At 45.0% G+C, this 18933-nt stretch overlaps 2 protein-coding genes across 2 annotated transcripts; both read right to left on the minus strand.

Annotated features, from left to right (window-relative positions):
* Positions 1-2579: 2579 nt before the first annotated feature.
* Positions 2580-7835, minus strand: gid4 (GID complex subunit 4 homolog). The gene is made up of 6 exons (XM_080009234.1): positions 7493-7835; positions 6817-6876; positions 5408-5515; positions 4934-5035; positions 4716-4846; positions 2580-4136 (listed from the first exon to the last, which is right to left on the minus strand). The coding sequence occupies exons 1-6, from the start codon at positions 7679-7681 to the stop codon at positions 4073-4075; spliced, it is 654 nt and encodes a 217-aa protein (XP_079865360.1). The 5' UTR covers positions 7682-7835; the 3' UTR covers positions 2580-4072.
* Positions 7836-9575: 1740 nt separating this feature from the next.
* drc3 (dynein regulatory complex subunit 3) lies at positions 9576-16380 on the minus strand (the record flags this gene model as incomplete). The annotated part of the gene is made up of 12 exons (XM_080010135.1): positions 9576-9662; positions 9757-9888; positions 10615-10728; positions 11213-11269; positions 12236-12358; positions 13223-13441; positions 13877-13969; positions 14060-14179; positions 15120-15269; positions 15354-15520; positions 16041-16157; positions 16269-16380. 12 exons carry the CDS (start codon positions 16378-16380, stop codon positions 9576-9578), a joined length of 1491 nt encoding a protein of 496 aa, XP_079866261.1.
* Positions 16381-18933: the final 2553 nt, after the last annotated feature.

The raw sequence follows: 18933 nt of genomic DNA on the forward strand, positions 1-18933 counted from the left end.
TCAACATACTGTCATCATATTGTAATTGTTGTTGTTGTTGTCCATCTGTCTGTCTGTATGAGTGGGGGACGCACGCACACGCATACAGACAGACAGATGGACAACGCAGAACACAGAACCAGTGGGTGACACTGGGAGTTTTATTGTGCGTGTAATTCAGCTGCGGGAGTTTCCGTGCCAGGAAAAAAAAAAAAAGAATAAATTGGGGATTATTTCTACTCAAATTATATTATATGTATTTATTTTCTTTAAAGCTAAAAAACCTGGAAATATCTCAAATGTAGGCCGTTATGTGTTTCAGCAGTTTGTGAATAAACCTTTTTTAAGAATGTATTCCCCTTTGGAACACTGACTCATCCGGGAACAGCAGGTGTGTGATGTCATGTGACCAAGTCTCTTATCTAACTCCCAAGACACTGCAGCGTTACCTGCAGTGTCCGGTCTTTATAAAGAGAAAAGACAAGGTATTAGTACCTGTCTAATGATAACATGATTGGCCAATCTATTTAACCTGCTCAAAAAGGTATGACAATGAATTGGACTTGTATTATAATTATTGATATTCAGTGAAATAAATGTAATAAAACAAAAAACAAATAACTTTATGAACGCTTATTCCTTTGATTTCTTCTAAATCAAAAAAAAATCACTTGTTAGAATACTTTTCAAATTTTAATTGATCTTTAGGTTGAGCTTTTTATCGAGAATTGTCTTAAGGACGTGCCCCAAATTATGATTGACCCCCCCCCCCCCCCCCACAACCCCTGGGCTAGAGCAGCAGACCAGCTCAAATAAAAAAGTCAGATCCAGTCAGGGAGGCCTGACTGGATCTTGGCCCCCTGACTGGTTCCTAGTCCACCCTGCACCTCCTCTTTAAAGATCCTGGAGTCACCAGAATGCCATTTCCAGTGTGTGCTCACGCCGGGTAACAGTGTGATGTGAATGTCGACAACGTTGAGAATTTAAATATTTTATATTTAATATATTAAATATTTAAATTCTCATTATTAAATATTAAATATTTAAATTCTCACCTCTAAATCCTCTCACCTAAATTCTCATTCAACTGAAAACATAAAATGAACACAAGTCATCATGTCTCGAGTCCTTAACTTCCAAGTCGAGTCTCAAGTCTTATTTTCTGTCGCATCAAGTTGCAAGTCATCAAAACCACATCGAAGTGCAATGCTTCAGTACAACTTTGAGCTGTTTGTTCTTGAGATATTCTATTCTAAGGGACTTAAAATTTTGATCAATTCATATTTCAACTCACACGTATACTTCAGTTTTCCATTTATCTGTAGCACCTGTATTATAAACCTCAATCTATTTCAACTTAAAAGGTTTTACATGAAAGCAATGAATGAAGATCGTAGTATATTATTGTTATTATATTGTTTTTTCTATTATTAGGGGTCCAGCTCTATTGTTTTCATTCACATTTGTATTATCTTTCTCCTTGGAGTTTTTTCAGCCACAAGTGTCTGGCACAAGGCAACTGTCGAACCCACAGATGTTTGCACATGGCCGATGCGCGAACGTTCTACCATTTCCAGTCGGGTGGTGGTGTGGGATGAGTTTGTGGAGCGGGGCGCTTTGTGACATCGTCCTCCAATTTGTTATATATGTGCAGATTGTGGCTCTGGGGGTGGGGGCATTAGTATATCAGTCCTTCCATGGTAAGTCAAATTCCAAAGTAATGGTAGTCTACAATAAACATTATATTTCGGTCATATGTCCTATATTTATGGTCATATGTCGTGTTGAATGGAATGAAATTGTTCTGATTTTTATTATTATTTTTTGGGCTAAAAGGGTCTGGTGCGCGGTAACCACCGAACCCACCCATTGTCAAGGTTGGAACCGGGGCGTTTCAGACATCTTGTGGTCCAAGTCTGATCCGTATCGATCCACCTTTGGAGCAGGAATTAGTGAAAAACCGTTGCAAAACTACCTGAAGTTGCAGAACGTTGGCATTCCGTGATTTTTCCTGCATTACAAAGTTATCATTGTCAAAATTACATTTGTTTTTATTGAAGGGTGTGTGGAGGTTTAGATGCCTGATGCATTGTAAAACAGATAAGAAATTAAGGACCAATAAAGTCACAATAAAATTATTGAATTTAAAGATGAAATGTGTGCAGGTGATTGTTCTATAATGTAGTTTATGCTGCAGAATAATGACTTACTGGTCCAAGACATTTCCCAAATAAACAAACTCAAACTAAGAGGGAACAGGGTTTTGACGATCTCTAATAATTGCAATTTGTATGAAAATATCCGCATTTAGGCAAAGTCGGTGAATTAATTTCTACCAGGAGCCAGTCGGCGTAAGTGGGCATTATCTTTTTAGAAAAAGCTGCTTAGAATTTGTCCCCAAATATTTCCAAACGCAAGACCATTTTTCCAGGCGTTATTTTACTGATGGCAGTCGGTGGCTCTCTGCTGCTCCCTGGTGCGGGCTCCTGCACATGACATCCACCCCCCACAAAATAACTTCCCCAGGATGAAAACTAAATCGGTCGCCACAAAGTCCGATCATCATTAAAACAGCACGCAATTTCTTTACGAAACGATTCAATTTTTATTCCTTGTCACCAAACAGGCCGCTTCGTAGCATATTCGCTGGCATTTACAAACCAGGTGCTTCCCAAAGTGTTTTAAATTACACACACACCCACACACATTCCCATGTACAGTACAAATAACTTTTCTGACGTTGCATTTCTGTGGCATTCTTATATGATGATAATAAATTAACTACGGCGAATAAAACATGATTGTCATCGAGTACAGCCTGGAGCATCAATCCAGGTCCCTCTCAAGAGTAAAAGAAAAAAAAAAGAAAAATCACACACACGACAATATTTATATTTATACAACTCTATCCCAAGAGCATTCACACGTGCAAATGTTGTTGTCGTCCTCCTGGAAGAAACAACTGAAGCCCCGAGCTCATGTGGAAAAGAGTTGACTGTTCTTTCTTTCTACTTAAAACAAATATTTTAAAGGCACTGGGCTTTCCATAAAGTGTCACGTGTGATTTCCTGCCGCCGCGCCAGGCTCCTCCCTTCGGACCAGATCCCGGAACCAGTCACACGGGCGTCACCGCCGCCGGGCGACCGACGTGGTCGAGAGGAGCCGTGAAGATGCTCCACCTCCACGTCAACCCAGCAGCCACACACGCACACACACACACGCACGCCTCGGCGGTCGGGTTCTGATGTTTCTCGTCAACCTGAAACTCTATATATTCATTTATTTCTGACCTCACCACCAGTTGGAGTTGCAACTGCGGTTTGATTCAAACTAATCGAGCGTTTTTTTTTTTTGTTTTTTTCATCAAACTCATTTGATATAATTCTGGTTCCCTGAACGCCACCCGAACTGAGACGCGGCCGCCGCCCCTCGGTGCGGTCCGGCCGGCGTCCCCGTCGCTACCTGGGCGGAGCAGCGGCGGCGGCCGAGCAGCTCGGTTGTGCTCACCCGTCACCGTATCAAAGTGATTGCGAAGCAAACGTCCTTTTTTATTTCTTTTTAAATGGTGACAAGAGGAGCAGGAGCGGATGCAGAGGAAGCAAACACCTCCACCCTGATCCACAGCCGCTGCTTCTCATCGGGCCCCGAAAACCCTCCGGTACTCTCCCTCTTACCAGGTCAAGATTTAAAATAAAAATTAGTTAACAATCACGGTTATTATTATGGTGTGTATATATATATATATATAATTTTTTGTTTTTTATGGTAAAAATGTTAACCCTGACTTCTTGACCAGGGAGCACACAGCATAAAAACTAACTGCAAATAAGTTAAAAACCACCAAATGAACTGGTCTTTGATGCCGTTCATTCATCCTTCCCCTGTTTCCCTCCTCCTGCACATCCACCCACTGGAGCCCCCACCCCACCCAAATTTGTCCTCCCTTGCACAGGACCTGTGAAGCCTCCTCGTGCTCGTGGGGTTTCCGTCTCCCTCATCGCTCCACGTGACCGCAGGCTGGGGGGGCCAGGGGGCCAGGGGGCCGGCCCAGGGGCGACCGTCCTTCCTCTCCGGCCCGTCCACCAGTCGCCTGTCACCGGAACTCGTAGATGGAGGCGCTGTGCTCACAGACGTGGGCGAGGTTCAGAGACTGGTACCTGTGGCAGCAACAGACACAACGGGGGGGGTTTGACCGGGGTTACCATGGCAACGCCCACATGTCCCGGGAGGAGAATCCCCCCCCCCCTTCAGCCCCCGTCTCACCTCCCCGTGACGACGGTGTTATCGGCCCTCTTCGTTTATTTATTTATTTAGCAATAAATAAATAAATAAACAAATAAAATAATATTATTATATATATTTTCTTTAATCTCTTCCAAACTTTTGATCAAGTTTTATTTGACCTTCCACTCTCTTCCGTCTGCCTATTAAAATGTCTCTGAGAGACACGTTTGACCCATTCATGTGAACGGAACCTCTGTGGAGTTCGCTCCACGCTGTGGAGATCCGTTACTTTTTTCCTTGTTTTACTCTTTTTAGAGACCTGATGCCGCATCCGAGGGCGTGCGCTCGCAAAACCTGCCGAAAAGGGAGCGCTTATCTCGCGGCGCCGCCACCCTGATACCAAACAACAGCTTATCAGCGTCTGCACCCTGGAGGGGAGGAGGAAACACCACGATGAACAGCCAGCGGTGGAGTCCAGCTCCGTCTGGTCCGCTGACATGCAGCCCTCGTACCATTCTGAGCTCCGGTGGTAGTAGAAACCCTCCATGGCGGAGGTCGACTTCTGGAAGCAGATGTAGTAGAAGCCGGCAAAGGAGGCTCCGCTGATGTCCTTGATGGTGTGGTCCGGCACCAGGAACTGCTCCTGAGGGGGGCGGGACAGTTCAAGATGGAGGTTTTTTGGGGGGGGCGGAGGCCAACAAGGTGTGGCGGCAGCTTTGGTTCCACTCACCTTCCAGCGCATGAAGACGTGGTCGCTGGCGCCGAGCGCGTCGTAGTCAAACTCGTCCGAGTTGAAGTTTTTTGCGTACGCGCAAAACGGCCGAAACTTTCCCTGGCGACAGAAGCCAGAGAAACAACAGAGAGGGGAGTGTGAGACGGGGACACGGCCGCGAGCCCACCCGGCTGCCACAAGCCCACCCGGTTGCCACGAGCCCACCCGGCTGCCACGAGCCCACCCGGTTGCCACGAGCCCCCCGGCGGCCACGAGCCCGCCCGGCTACCACGAGCCCACCCGGCTGCCACGAGCCCACCCGGTTTGCCACGAGCCCCCCGGCTACCACGAGCCCACCCGGCTGCCACGAGCCCACCCGGTTTGCCACGAGCCCCCCGGCGGCCACGAGCCCGCGGGGCACCCCGGGGGGGACGGACGGACGCGGTGATGCATGACGTGCGTTGAAATTAAGACACAGAGACAACGTTGTACCCAGTGCTTCCTGTCCACGTCTTCATCCGCGTCCCACTTCCTGGTGAGGAACGGCCTCTTCCTGCTGATGACTTCGCCGGCAAAGAATGTTGTGAGGGTGGGATACTCCTGGGGGAGGGCAAAATTAAAGAAGAGCGAGGAAGGGGGGAATCAAATGTTTAACAAGGGACTTTCCTTTCTTTTTTGTTTACCCCGCCTTAGCGCTCATTTAACATCCAGGCTGGTATTTCCAGAATCTGTTTGCGCAGTGAGTTTGCATAAACACTGTAGAAAATAAATATGCGCCGGGTGCTTGAAGAGTTAAATATCGCTATGGCACGGTGGTGTGGTCGGAGCGGCCACACTTGACCCGGATCTAGGTAACTGGTGGATCCAGGGTCAGTGTGGCTGCATACCTGTTGCTCGTTGGCTGGTCTAATGAAGCGGCCGGTAAAGCCCCCGTCCCCACACCCACTCAGGAGAGGAGCCCTGTCATGACGCGTGTATCTGCTCCTGGCTTGTTCCACCTAGCCCCCCTCTCTGCAATAAACTTGTGTGTTTTCTACAAACCCGTCTTCTGTGTCTTTGTGACGGAGGTCTCTGACAACGCCACTTGGCTGGTGCGTGGTGGGCGAAAGAGCCACATGCACAATGTTGCTGATATCAAATATACCATCAAATAAATAAACGTCATCCCGTGTATCAGTGTCCTTGCTATGTGTAAAGCACACGCAGAGAACCAACGTCCATATGGAATACAATTAACCTACGACCTTGTGTGATGAGCATCTGTCACACAACGATCCATGAACTGAAGCCCTGAGTGTGAAGAGAACGGTCGAACCCTGCCATCACAAAACCAAATTCAAGGACTTTCAAGTACTTTTTAAACACTATTTTTTCATGTTCTTCACAAAAAACAAACAATCAATATTCAATGCGATTTTGAAATCTTGAAATATAATACGATCTTAGTCTCATTGTCTATTCTTTATATTGGTATATCTACATATCTATTATTCATCTCTTTGTCATGTCCTGTTCTAAAGGTTTATTTCCCACCATGATGGATTCAATTTATATCGTGAAGACGATTTGGGGAAAAATGTATTACGTTACGATTTCAATAACAAAACCAGGAGGAAATCTCACAGCCTTTAAATTATTTTTCAAGCACTTCAGCAAAAAAAGGGCTATTTTCGATAACCGGCACCTCGATAACCGGGCAAAAGAACCATGAGAAACCAAGTACTTCAAGCACCTCAATGACCTGGCAAGAGAGCGACCTTTCAGCCGAGAGTGCCACGTGACCCCGCTGACCCCCCCCCCGCGCGTTGGACGGGTTTCATGACACACGGGGGATGACGGCGTCGTTCAAGGCCGGCTGTTCCATGATGTTTGGACATTAAAAAAAAAAACGTAAGGTTTACCTCAGTGAGGCCTTTGATCTTCAGGTATCCACACAGGTAGGAGTCTTCTACGCTCACATGCTGACAGGGAGGAATAGAAACCGTCATCGATTGCTGAAGCAGACAGACAGGTGCGTAAACATTGACAGTAATAATAATAATAATAATAATAATAATATTAAAGTGACGTGTGTCAGACTCTGCGCTTGGTGTGAAACCAGGTCAGCAGGTCAGGGTTGGTGTGAGGGCCACAAACAGCTGGACACGGTCCTGACCAGGACTCATCACAACACAACAAACCCTGCACTGTCACCGCCGGGACATTTTAGCTGATTATTGTCATATTAAATAGTTGACGATATGTTATATCATGTTATGTATATTCATCGTTAATAATCATTTCAGTCCTTTTTATGCCACTTTGTGTCATGAAACAGGTTAATAACGCACAGGCAGAGCCATATGACTATATCCATCATATCCCTTTGATTGACATTGAACATGTCCGTGACAATTTAAGTGGAAATCGCTTCAAACTGGGTTAAAATCCCACCTCAGTTCTCATGGAAACGTGTGGTTGAATCTGACGATTTGAGCCAATAACTCGCGATCATCTGAAATGATCGCGACTCGTGTAACAATCGTGACAGCTCCGCTGACACCAAAACAGGACGGGACGGACGCCGCCAACATTCACCTGCAGGACGACCTCGACGTCGTACGAGTTCCCTTTGCTCTTCTGGTTCCCGCGGAACCGCGAGCCGCTGCGGAGCGGGGAGGCGGCCACCCCGGGCTGGAGGCTGCGTATCGGGGCGGCGGGTCTAAGCGAGGCCGGGGATGCGCAGGCCGCAGCGGGTCCGCCGCGGCGCTCCGTGCGGACGGGCATCGTGAAACCCGACGCCGGCGGCGGCGGCTGTCATGGACGTTGCGACGATGCGGTTTGAACAGTGAGAACGAGGTGAACTGACACACGGAGGTTTTTACAGACACCAACGCGGCGGCGCTGCCCATCGACCGGGGGACGGACACGCAGCGTCGCCTTTCCGAGTAAAAGCTCCGGTGAATCTGATTGGCTGCAAGTGAGCTTCAGCAAGACCCTGATTGGACAGTTCGCACAATACTTCCGTGTTTTGGATTTAAATATTCAGCTCTACCCTGGATGAGGACGCTACTTTTTTTACCCAAGTAAAAGTAAAAATACCGAAAGTACAACATTGCCTTCGTTTTCAAGGTGAAGTGTATCGAATTTAGTGGCATCTTGCGGTGAATTGCAGATCGCAACAAACTGGACGCCCCCCCCCACCAGCCCTCACCACGCCCTTTCCAATGACGTAGGATCAGCTACGGTGGCCTTCAGGTGCCGCGTAAAAACGCCACAAACGCGAAAGGCCCTCTCTGTAGCCAGCCGTTCGTTTGTCCCGTCTGGGCTACTGTAGAAACACGGCTGTGCAACATGGCGGCCTCCGTTGAAGTGTACCCGCCCCCAATGGAGATTAGAAACAGCTCATTCTAATGTAATGAAAACACAACGATTCTTAATTTTGTGGGATTATACACAAATTAAAACATACTTATGAACATTGTATTTCATTTGTGTCGAGTTCCTTCTGTAAATGCTACACACCGCACCTTTAAAGTTACTTATTTTCATATCCAGTGCCCAGATATAATAGAGTCTAATACTTTACATCAATAATACAAGAACAATAATATTTTATTTGAGGGGAAAATGTCTGTTTTGAACCTTGAATTCCTATTGTGTGGATGTCACTGTAATAGTGCGACCAGACGGGGTCACTGGAAGTGTTATCATCAGGTGTTATCAACAGGTGTTTTCGTCAGGGTTTGCTCAACGACTGTTTTGCCACAGAGACCTGGTGGGCGACGCCCTTCCAGAACCGAGGAACTGCTCACCGCCCCCTGGTAAGCAGCTTGACTCCAGAGTGGACGTCGTTCGGTGCGGTTTGTCCTCGAGTGAACAACCCTCCTCTTCGCTCCGCACGTCAATTCCTAAATCGTGGGATTTCTCGCTGATCCCTATAAGAGGCTGGATTGTTAGGACTCCTCTGGCGTGCTCCTGGGTGTGGCCGACGCCTCTCGAGCTCAAGCTCAATGAGGCGTTGTTTATTGTTCCTATCCTGGTGGGTTCTAATGGTTTTTTTTGGTTTGTTTGTTTTTTGCCATTTATCGTTTCAACACCTTAGAATTTCTGCAGCAGAACACTCATGCATTTCCAGATTACAATTGACAAAGGATATGGACCTCATGCATCATTGCTCTCATAAATCAGACATTTGGTGGAAAACATTTGGTAGTTATCTGAATGACAGTGTTTTAGTGCAACAAAACAATCCAAATCAGTCTTTATAGTCTCATTGATTGTTGATCATAGAACGTATAGTATATTTGGCTGCAACCAGACATCACCTGTCCTGTGCGGAAAAAAGGTCTGAGAAATGCTCCCGACCAAATGCATGGGTTTAAATTTCCTTCTGTGCAGCACGAAAAAAGTGTGACAATCACGCTCAGGGCAGGACACGATTCAATAGACACGTTTTCGTGACTAGGAGCATGAAAAAGCTTGATACCGGGTTTTTGGGAAACGGGCAGTAGAAATACAAAGTGGAGATGGTCGACAACTGCAATTTATGCTCCAGTGCAATACAAACAGATCAGGGTTTGAACAATACAGAAAGGTACTAAATATTTTCTTTGAGTGCATGAATGACTTTTACTATTTAATAACCCCCCCACCCCAATGCTTCACTAATTATATTTCTTCAATCCAGTTGATTCCTCAGATGGTCGATATAGTTTTGTATCTCCAAAATGCGCTTACGGTTCCTCTTCACTTCCCCATCCTGGACCTGCGGATCCGGCAAAGGGAACGTAGTGAGATGACAGCCATGCCAACCCGCCAAACGACTCATCATTTTTTTTTTTCATGTACCGGTCCCCCACCTCTTCGATCAGGGACCCCGCCCAGGCCTTGACCCGCAGCACCAGCTCGTCCTCCCGATTGTCGATGGTGAGCACGCGGGCGTGATGCGAGGCGGCCACAGCATCCATGGCCCTGTCGCCGTCGAGGAACAGCTGGAGGAGAGAGAGATGGTGAGGGACCCCCCAACCGTCCTCCAAATGTCTCAGGGCTGCCTTTGTGTTGCAAGAAGGTTTCTTCCGGGGTGCTGGCTTTGTCAAGAGTAATGCTTAAAAGGATAATACTAAATGAACAATAAACTTTGTATATCATTGTCTCATGGAATTCTATTATTATGTACACTCTGTGTCTGTGTAGTGATGTGTTTGGTTTGTTGTGTGTATTTTTCACATTAATATAATCCATGCACTTCATTGGTAATCACCAGGAGCGGTCAAGATTTATACGCGGCCCACATTTGGCTCAGTTGAAGAGGCTTGGCTTATTAAGGAGCAATATAATGGCAAAACAGATATATACCGTATATGAATTACATTTTTGGGATAAAAAGTTGAAGTGAGCAGAATTAAACTTGTGTTCTTATTTTTTTTTTTCTCTCGCCAGAAAGAGCGACATGAAGATGAAAGAAAACATGATTGTTCATCTGCTTGATAATGTTTTATTTATTTTAATTTTTTTTAAGTGAAGTTAAATCCGCCGTCCTCTAACGGGATGTCCCGCGATCACCTGATCACCACTTGATGTTTCCTCGAAATTTTCAACAACGGAAAACCAACGAGGCCGTATCCTGTGCCTCCATTATTTCCCACGCTGCGACCTACCCGGAAACAAATGCTCCAACATGCACAAACCAAAACAACGGCGGTGACAGTGGCACTGACCGCTCTCACGTCCTCCGGCATGTCTCCCTCCACCTCATTCTTGGCCACCTTCTCCAAGGTTGCCGTGGCGATTTCCTTCATCTTCTCATGATGGTGGTTCTCCAGATCCCGACACTGGGCGAACGTTTGGCGCGGTCAAAGAAATGATCATCACACATGAGGCAATGACTTTGAATACAGAAATTCAGAAAACCTGCCCGTTGCCTTTAACTATAACGTGTAATACCTTTAATAATTCCTGTGTGAAATCCTTTAACGGAATTTCAATGTGCATACTTGTTTTTCGGAGCATCTCTCTGGTTAAGTACAATATGAAATACGTGGCCTGTTGTATTTTCAACAACTTATCTCTCAACATTGTCTCGCAGAGGATATTAACTTGAAATTCACACAACGTCCTCTCATTATTGTCCCGTGCTCATCATTGGAAAATTATAGACATTTATTACGATTTCAAGCACATTTCTGTCCTTGAAGATGCAACGTTGGAATTCAATCATAATTATGAACCCCACAGTCTTAAACCAGCCATTGAAATAATAAATAAACACTTGACGATGACACGCGGCGCGGTAAAAAGATATTTCCCTTGAGCTGCCTCGGTGAAGCTTGCAACCATGTCCGTGATGTTCCTCTCAAACTCTTTAATCAGGTCCTTCAGAGGAAAGAGGGGAAAGAGGGGTGAGCCAAGAAAACACCCCACGTCACACTGTGCACACAGTGGATCTAACTCAGAACCAAACATCAACGTGCACACATATATCAATCATTTCTCTTTAGAAGTACACACATTTCACACTATACTATAAGTACCACTATTAATATAACTGCTACTTATAACTATAAGTGCAACTATTACTATAATGTTAACTATAACTATAACTAAACCTATAACTATTACTATAATGATAACTATAACTATACCTATAACTATTACTATAATGATAACTATAACTAAATCTATAACTATTACTATAATGATAATGATAACTATAACTAAACCTATAACTATTACTATAATGATAACTATAATTAAACCTATAACTATTACTATAATGATAATGATAACTATAACAATTAGTACCATATACTATACTATACTGTCATTATAACTGCTACTTATAACTACAACTGCAACTAAATCTATAACTATAACTATAACTATTAATATAATGATAACTATATCTATAACTATCACTATAATTATAACCATAACTATAACTATAACTGCACCTAAAACCATAACTATAACTATTACTATAATGATAACTATTACTATAACTATAACTATATCTATAACTATAACTATAATTATAACTATAACTATAACTGCACCTAAAACCATAACTATAACTATTACTATAATGATAACTATTACTATAACTATAACTATATCTATAACTATAACTATAATTATAACTATAACTATAACTGCATCTACAACTATAACTAAAGTTATAAAAGTAACTATCTATGAGCACAACTATGACTATAACCTTGAAGTTATAACCATGACCTTGGATTATGGTCATGGTTATAACCGTGACCTTGAAGTGATGGTCATGGTTATAAGCGTGACCTCGAAGTGATGGTCATGGTTATAACCGTAAGTCACTCGTACCTCCAGCTGGTCGACCAGCAGAAGCTCCAGCGTCATGAGGTCGTCGCAGAGCGTTTGGACTTCCTGTCTGTACCGGTTGAACCGGGCGGAGTCTGGAACCTGCATCAGCTCCATCTTCATCCTCTGGGCGCGTGGGGTAAAAAAGGTTCAAAGTTATATTTACGACATTCACTGTATTGACTCTGTTGCTGTAATAATAATAATAATCATAATAATAATCATAATAATAATAATAATAAAAACAAATTTCCCATGTTCAACGGCCATTTGGAAAGAAGTTATATATAAGTGTTGGAATTGGGTCCCAGATTACTGTTGCTCTTTCAGACAAGGCATGGATTAAACATCAAACACGTGCATCCTGATTTAATACAACGAGCAGGGCCCCCGAGGAGGCAGGTAAGGAAGCGCAAAGCCCATTACCTGCGATATCAGCAGCTAATAGGATTAAAGATTTAAAAAAAAACCTCCCACAGTGAAGCTGTAATCTCTCAACCAATTAACGGGGGCGTGCAGAGCTGCGATTAATTGGCATCACAAGGAATAAAAATGCACCAATTCCAGCCGCTCGCCTTTCGGTGTACGAACGAACACACGAACGATTGACGGAGGGAAGCTTCCGCCGCGAGCGCCAGCGCCGGCACCGGAGGCGGAGTTTTCCGCTCACGCGCCTCGGTACGCGCGTGTCGGTTCACTGGGCCTTCGGGGGAAAAAAGGGTGCGGTGGGCATCGGTGCGAATTGGTACGGCCTGGCGCGGTTGCGCGTTCGTACTGTTCCACGGAGGGAGTTCCAAATGGATGATATAGAAATGACCATATATTCTGAAACCATTGAACAACGTTTCCCAGTCAAAAGATTTAAATCAAATATCAATTGATCAGTCTTAGAAATGGCCCCGTGACCCCAAGTGGGGCCGCGAGCCCAAGGTTTTGAACCACCTGGTTCCGACCCACCTGATCATACAAGCCCCCAGTCCCGCGTCTCACCTCCGCCCTGTTCCGCTCAAACTCTGCCACGGCGAGCGCCGCCCTCCGCCCGTTCTCGGCCACGCCCTCCCGCAGACCCTCCGAGAAGCACCCGACCTCCGCCGCTCTGCGCCGCCGCTCCGCCAGACCCACCTCGAAGATCTGCTGGCAGAGCTCCGCCAGCTGGAGCCGCAGCGTGCCGCGGGGGTCAAGGGGCCACGCCACATTCCTGAGCCATTCCTGAACCAACCACGAACAGTGACATGGCGCTCTTTTTGCCATCAATTATCACTGAGAACAAACTCGATAAGAGCAAACTCAGCGGGAAACCGTTGCTGATTTTGGGAGTGTTGTGGCTTAAAAGTCCAAAAATGTCAGGCGATGCCGCTGCGTTCTGGACGGTGAAAAAGGTCAGCTTCATTTGCGGTCGTACTGCCTGACGTTTTTAAGTATTTCAGTCAGGAAGTATTTCAAACTAAAAAACACAAGTGAAAAAACAAAACACATGGCTTTTTTGCAAAGTAAAAAAAACCCTATAGATGCATGTCTGTCAATATTTTTGATCTCCCCTTTAAGAACTGTATTTATCATTTACCCTATTAATAATAAAAAGATGTAGGTTCATCGGTCAGCACTAGAACGCCTTGAAGGATATGTCTCCAGCGGGTGCTCCACCCCTGGGAGGCAGCCCAGCTTCTCCGCCTCTGGATCCTCCGCCGACATGCGGTCGCACAGCTGGGCGCCGTCGAGGCACTCCACAAAGGCGTCCTAAAAGACGACAACAGAACCTGATGGAGGCGGGGGAGGAGGGCGGAGCCGGTTAGAGAGGCGAGCCCCGGGTTGCGACCTCCCCGTCACCTGGTGCGTCCGTAGCTCCTCCTCCCGCCTCCGCCCGCTTTCCGTGGCTCGTCGCGCCTGCAGCTCGTCGTGCCCGGCCTCCTCGAGGGCGTACTGGTATTTGGCCGACGCCTGCTCCTTCTGACGCGAGATCCGAAAATTTCAATTTATATCTGGAGCGAAGTAACAAAGCGTCGGCATCGATCGTCTGTTACTACTGTTAGACACTTTTTGATTAGTAACACCACAAAACTGTTACGACAACGTACTGACCGTCCACTCATTGGGCTCACGAGGGAGATGAGTACGATTCTAGTGCGACTTCTGTCTGATCTTATTATCAAGATTCAAGATTCAATATTCAAGAGGTTTATTTGTCACATACATATACATACTTTCATACATATATGCAGTGAAATGTCTTTGCAAAGCACCCGGAGATTATGCACAATAGTTACAAAACTGAACATGATAGCTAACCTAATTCCTACCCAGCAACTAACTGAAACTAACTGATTCCTAAAACGTTATGCAGTTAGTGAATAGAATAATAAAAATAAAACAAAATAAAATAAAATAAAATAAAATAAAATAAAATAAAATAAAATAAAATAAAATAAAATAAAATAAAATAAAATAAAATAAAATAAAATAAAATAAAATTATATTAAATTAAATAAGACTCAAAAAGGTAATACAGAGTTGGGGTACAAGATACAAGTAAAGAGAATTGAGTTATGTTTATGGGAAAGGCTATTTGTATAATTAAAAAAAAATAAATAATAATAATAATAAATAAATAAATAAATAAATAAATAAATAAATAAATAAATAAATAAATAAATAAATAAATATATAAATAGATAAAGAAATAAATTATATATATACATATATATATATGTATCTTGTCTTGTCTTGTCATGTCCTGTCATATCTTATATTATTTATCTTATTTTTATTATTCCATAGTTCTGTGAAAGATGATAAAGAAGATGATGATGCGGAGGGGAAGGACATTCAGATTTTCCTGGGAAATTAAAATGACAAAAGTCAGAGCCGCCTGGGTCTCAGCTCCACTCACCGCCGGGTCGTTTGTCACCAGCTTGTAGTCCAGATACACCAGGTCGGGGAGGTGGGCCAGGACGTGCAGCTTGTAGCTCTCCTCCCTGGACACGGGGTTTCCAGAGAGGTTGAGGGTGTGCAGCTTCTTGAATCTCCTCAGGTAGATCACCTGGAAGAAGGCAGCAGGAAAGCAGCTGCTTTGTGCGTTCTTTAAAAAACCCCGCCCCCCGGGGAGAAGGCCTCCGTCACTCACGTGGTGGAGCTGGTCCAGGAGGTTGTTGGCGAGGGAGAGGAAGGAGAGCTCCTCCAGCGCCTCCATGTTCTCCACGACGGAGATCCTGTTGCTGAGCAGATTGAGGACCTGCAGCTTGGACAGCGGCTCCAGACCCTCCACCCTCTCGATGTCGTTGAAGGAGAGATCTGCGAGAGAGCAACCAAGAACAAATATATAACCACAGTAAAAACACATTTTGTATTCGGCATGTGGTTTGTAGTTTGCAAATGTCATGTTTTGTCTTTCGCAGAATTTTTTTTTTCCATAATATATTTATTCAAAGTTTATTTTCAGTGTTAAAAGTATATTTCTACCCATTTGTACATTTCTTGCGAGTTTATGTTTTGGTACTTATTATTTACTTTTATGTCCTAATTTGAAGTACAGCTTTAAGAGTAGTGTACAGTACACTTATAAAGAATTAATTGAGACATGAACCCAACTTCAGCTCTACTTTGCCATACTTAACCGAAAACACATGAAAAGTATATTCCTAATACAATTCAGCACAACTAAAGTGGTTCCTACTCAACACAACTCTACTTTATTAATGGCGTACACACGTTAAAAAGTATAATATATAAATAGTAGTATACTTTCAGATCACACACTTTAACACACACGTTAACTTCTTTGACTTGAACCACTTCATGTTTTTTTCCCCACCCAGCCACGTGAGGTTGGTGAGGCGGTCCAGCCCCTCCATCCTCCTGATGAGGTTGTTGTTGAGCTGCAGCTTGGTCAGGGAGGTGAACTGCCATAGATGTTCAATATTTAAGATATCTGTGGATAACAAAAAAAAACAAACAACAAAAAAAAAAAACAACAATTCTGAGCTCTGTTCGAATGGCGTTTGCACATAAGTGTTGATGAGGCGTGGTCTTCTCTTCTTACTCCTGAACTCCAGACAGAGGTGGAGGACCTCGCTGAATTCGACGCCCTCTTGCCCGGCGATCCGTCCGGCCCGATCCTGAGGTCCCTGCTCCTCCACGGCCTTCTGCAGCATGGCCTCGTCCATCACGCGGGGCTTATCTTTGTCCCAAAAGCCACTCATTTTGCTGGTCCGTGTCTAAAGCAATGCTTTGTTGACTTGTTAACTGTGGAAAAAAAGAAACATTATTTGTAGTCATCAAGAAAACAAGCCTTTTTTTTTCCAACAAAGTAATATTACTGATTACATACTATATACCAGCCATTTCCAAACGTACTGATGCCCAATTTGAAACCGGAAAACGAACCGCGCCCCGCCCAAACCCCCCAAAGGTCCATCAATTACGATTCCCCGCCAATGACGAGGTTTAAGATCAAAAACTAGCAAAAACGGATCAAAAATGCCTCCGATAAATATAGAATTACACATCATTTAAATCCCGCTGCTTTGTTCTAGTCGTTCCGATTACTTTTTTTAAAAAATGTTAATATTTTATCATAAATATTTGATAGTAATTTCAAACTGAATTACAAAATTGAAAATTATAAAACCGTTTATTTATTTATTGTAAATGACATCTCGCGGCCCACCTGCAGTACCCTCCGGCCCACCAGGGGGCCGCGGCCCACACTTTAGGAAACACTGTTGGATACTTGAAATTTCCTACACAACTTTTAAATACTTCAAAGCCACTAACCCACAACTGTGTCTCATGAACCTATAATATAGAAAGTTTAGCCAATGTTATTTTCAACAGATCGAGCGTCCATGAGTCTGAAGTGAAACTCACCTTTTGCTTCCAGCCTCAGCCCCAGTCAGTGTACATGCGTTGCCTAGCAACCGGGTCCCTGCGCTCAACACAGTCGCCCCAACACCTTTGTGCAGTTGTTGGATTCATAAATGTCGGACTGCTTCCATGTTTTCTTTGACTCCTAATTGAAAACATTGACAATTGGAAGGTAAATCACCTTGGGCCATGTTTTCCACACGTGGGGGTCTCTGTGCACCACACAGAGATGAATAACTTTGACGTTTTTTTTCTCTAATCTTTATTGAAAAAAAGTATTGCACACATGTGCTCAACATAAAGGTGTACAAAGAAACAATAACATGAAATAAATTAATTAATCTACATAAATAACAAACAAATACATAATAAATAAACTTCACTCATATAAATCATGTTTAAAAAATACAACAACATACTATTACTCTTTAAAGAGTTCCCCACACAGTTTGACAGTTTCATTGCTATTTATTTGAGTGTCCAGGAGTTTGAGAGTAAATTTGAAGAATATCCCCCATAATTTAAAATCGACCACAATGCATCCCTGCTGCGCTGGGGTCTCTCTGACGCGTTATCTGCTCTCAGCCACTTAAAAAACAGAAAGGAAACTGATCGGCGCTCTAATAATAATAATAACAATAATAATAATAATGGTTATTATTATTATTATTATTATTATTATTATTACTACTTCTAATATATATATTTTTTTAATTATATGAATTTATATAATTACAGCAATATGTATGTTATAATCAAATTTATTAACAGCTTTTACTCCATGAAGCGCAGTATATAATACTGTACGGTTGATTTCCACTGGTTTATTGTTTTTTCGGTTTGTTGTTTGTTGATACAGAGGTTTACTAGTTTGTTGTTTATTTTTGGACGTATTAATTACTTCATTTTTTTATTTGTTATTGCCCATTATCCATTTTCTATTTTTCATTGCGTATTTCATTTTTTTTTTGGCCCTGTTTTTGCTCCGATGTGTGCTGCCGTAACGCCGCAATTCCCCCCCCCCCAAAAAAATCGAACTCGAACTCAATCCCCTGGAGCGACGCTCGGGACGTCTGGACGCGGGACGTCTGGACGCGCGGGACGTCTGGACGCTCGGGACGTCTGGACGCGGGACGTCTGGACGCGGGACGTCTGGACGCGCGGGACGTCTGGACGCTCGGGACGTCTGGACGCGCGGGACGTCTGGACGCTCGGGACGTCTGGACGCGCGGGACGTCTGGACGCGGGACGTCTGGACGCGCGGGACGTCTGGACGCGGGACGTCTGGACGCGGGACGTCTGGACGCGCGGGACGTCTGGACGCGGGACGTCTGGACGCGCGGGACGTCTGGACGCGGGACGTCTGGACGCGGGACGTCTGGACGCGCGGGACGTCTGGACGCGGGACGTCTGGACGCGCGGGACGTCTGGACGCGGGACGTCTGGACGCGGGACGTCTGGACGCGCGGGACGTCTGGACGCGGGACGTCTGGACGCGCGGGACGTCTGGACGCTCGGGACGTCTGGACGCGCGGGACGTCTGGACGCGGGACGTCTGGACGCTCGGGACGTCTGGACGCGCGGGACGTCTGGACGCGGGACGTCTGGACGCGCGGGACGTCTGGACGCGCGGGACGTCTGGACGCGGGACGTCTGGACGCGGGACGTCTGGACGCTCGGGACGTCTGGACGCGGGACGTCTGGACGCTCGGGACGTCTGGACGCGGGACGTCTGGACGCTCGGGACGTCTGGACGCGGGACGTCTGGACGCTCGGGACGTCTGGACGCTCGGGACGACGTCCGTGGACGGCGGCTCCGTCGTTCGTCGACTGCGTGATTG

Source organism: Zeus faber (genome assembly GCF_960531495.2).
Source record: "Zeus faber genome assembly, chromosome: 11".
Taxonomy (NCBI): Eukaryota; Metazoa; Chordata; class Actinopteri; order Zeiformes; family Zeidae; genus Zeus; species Zeus faber.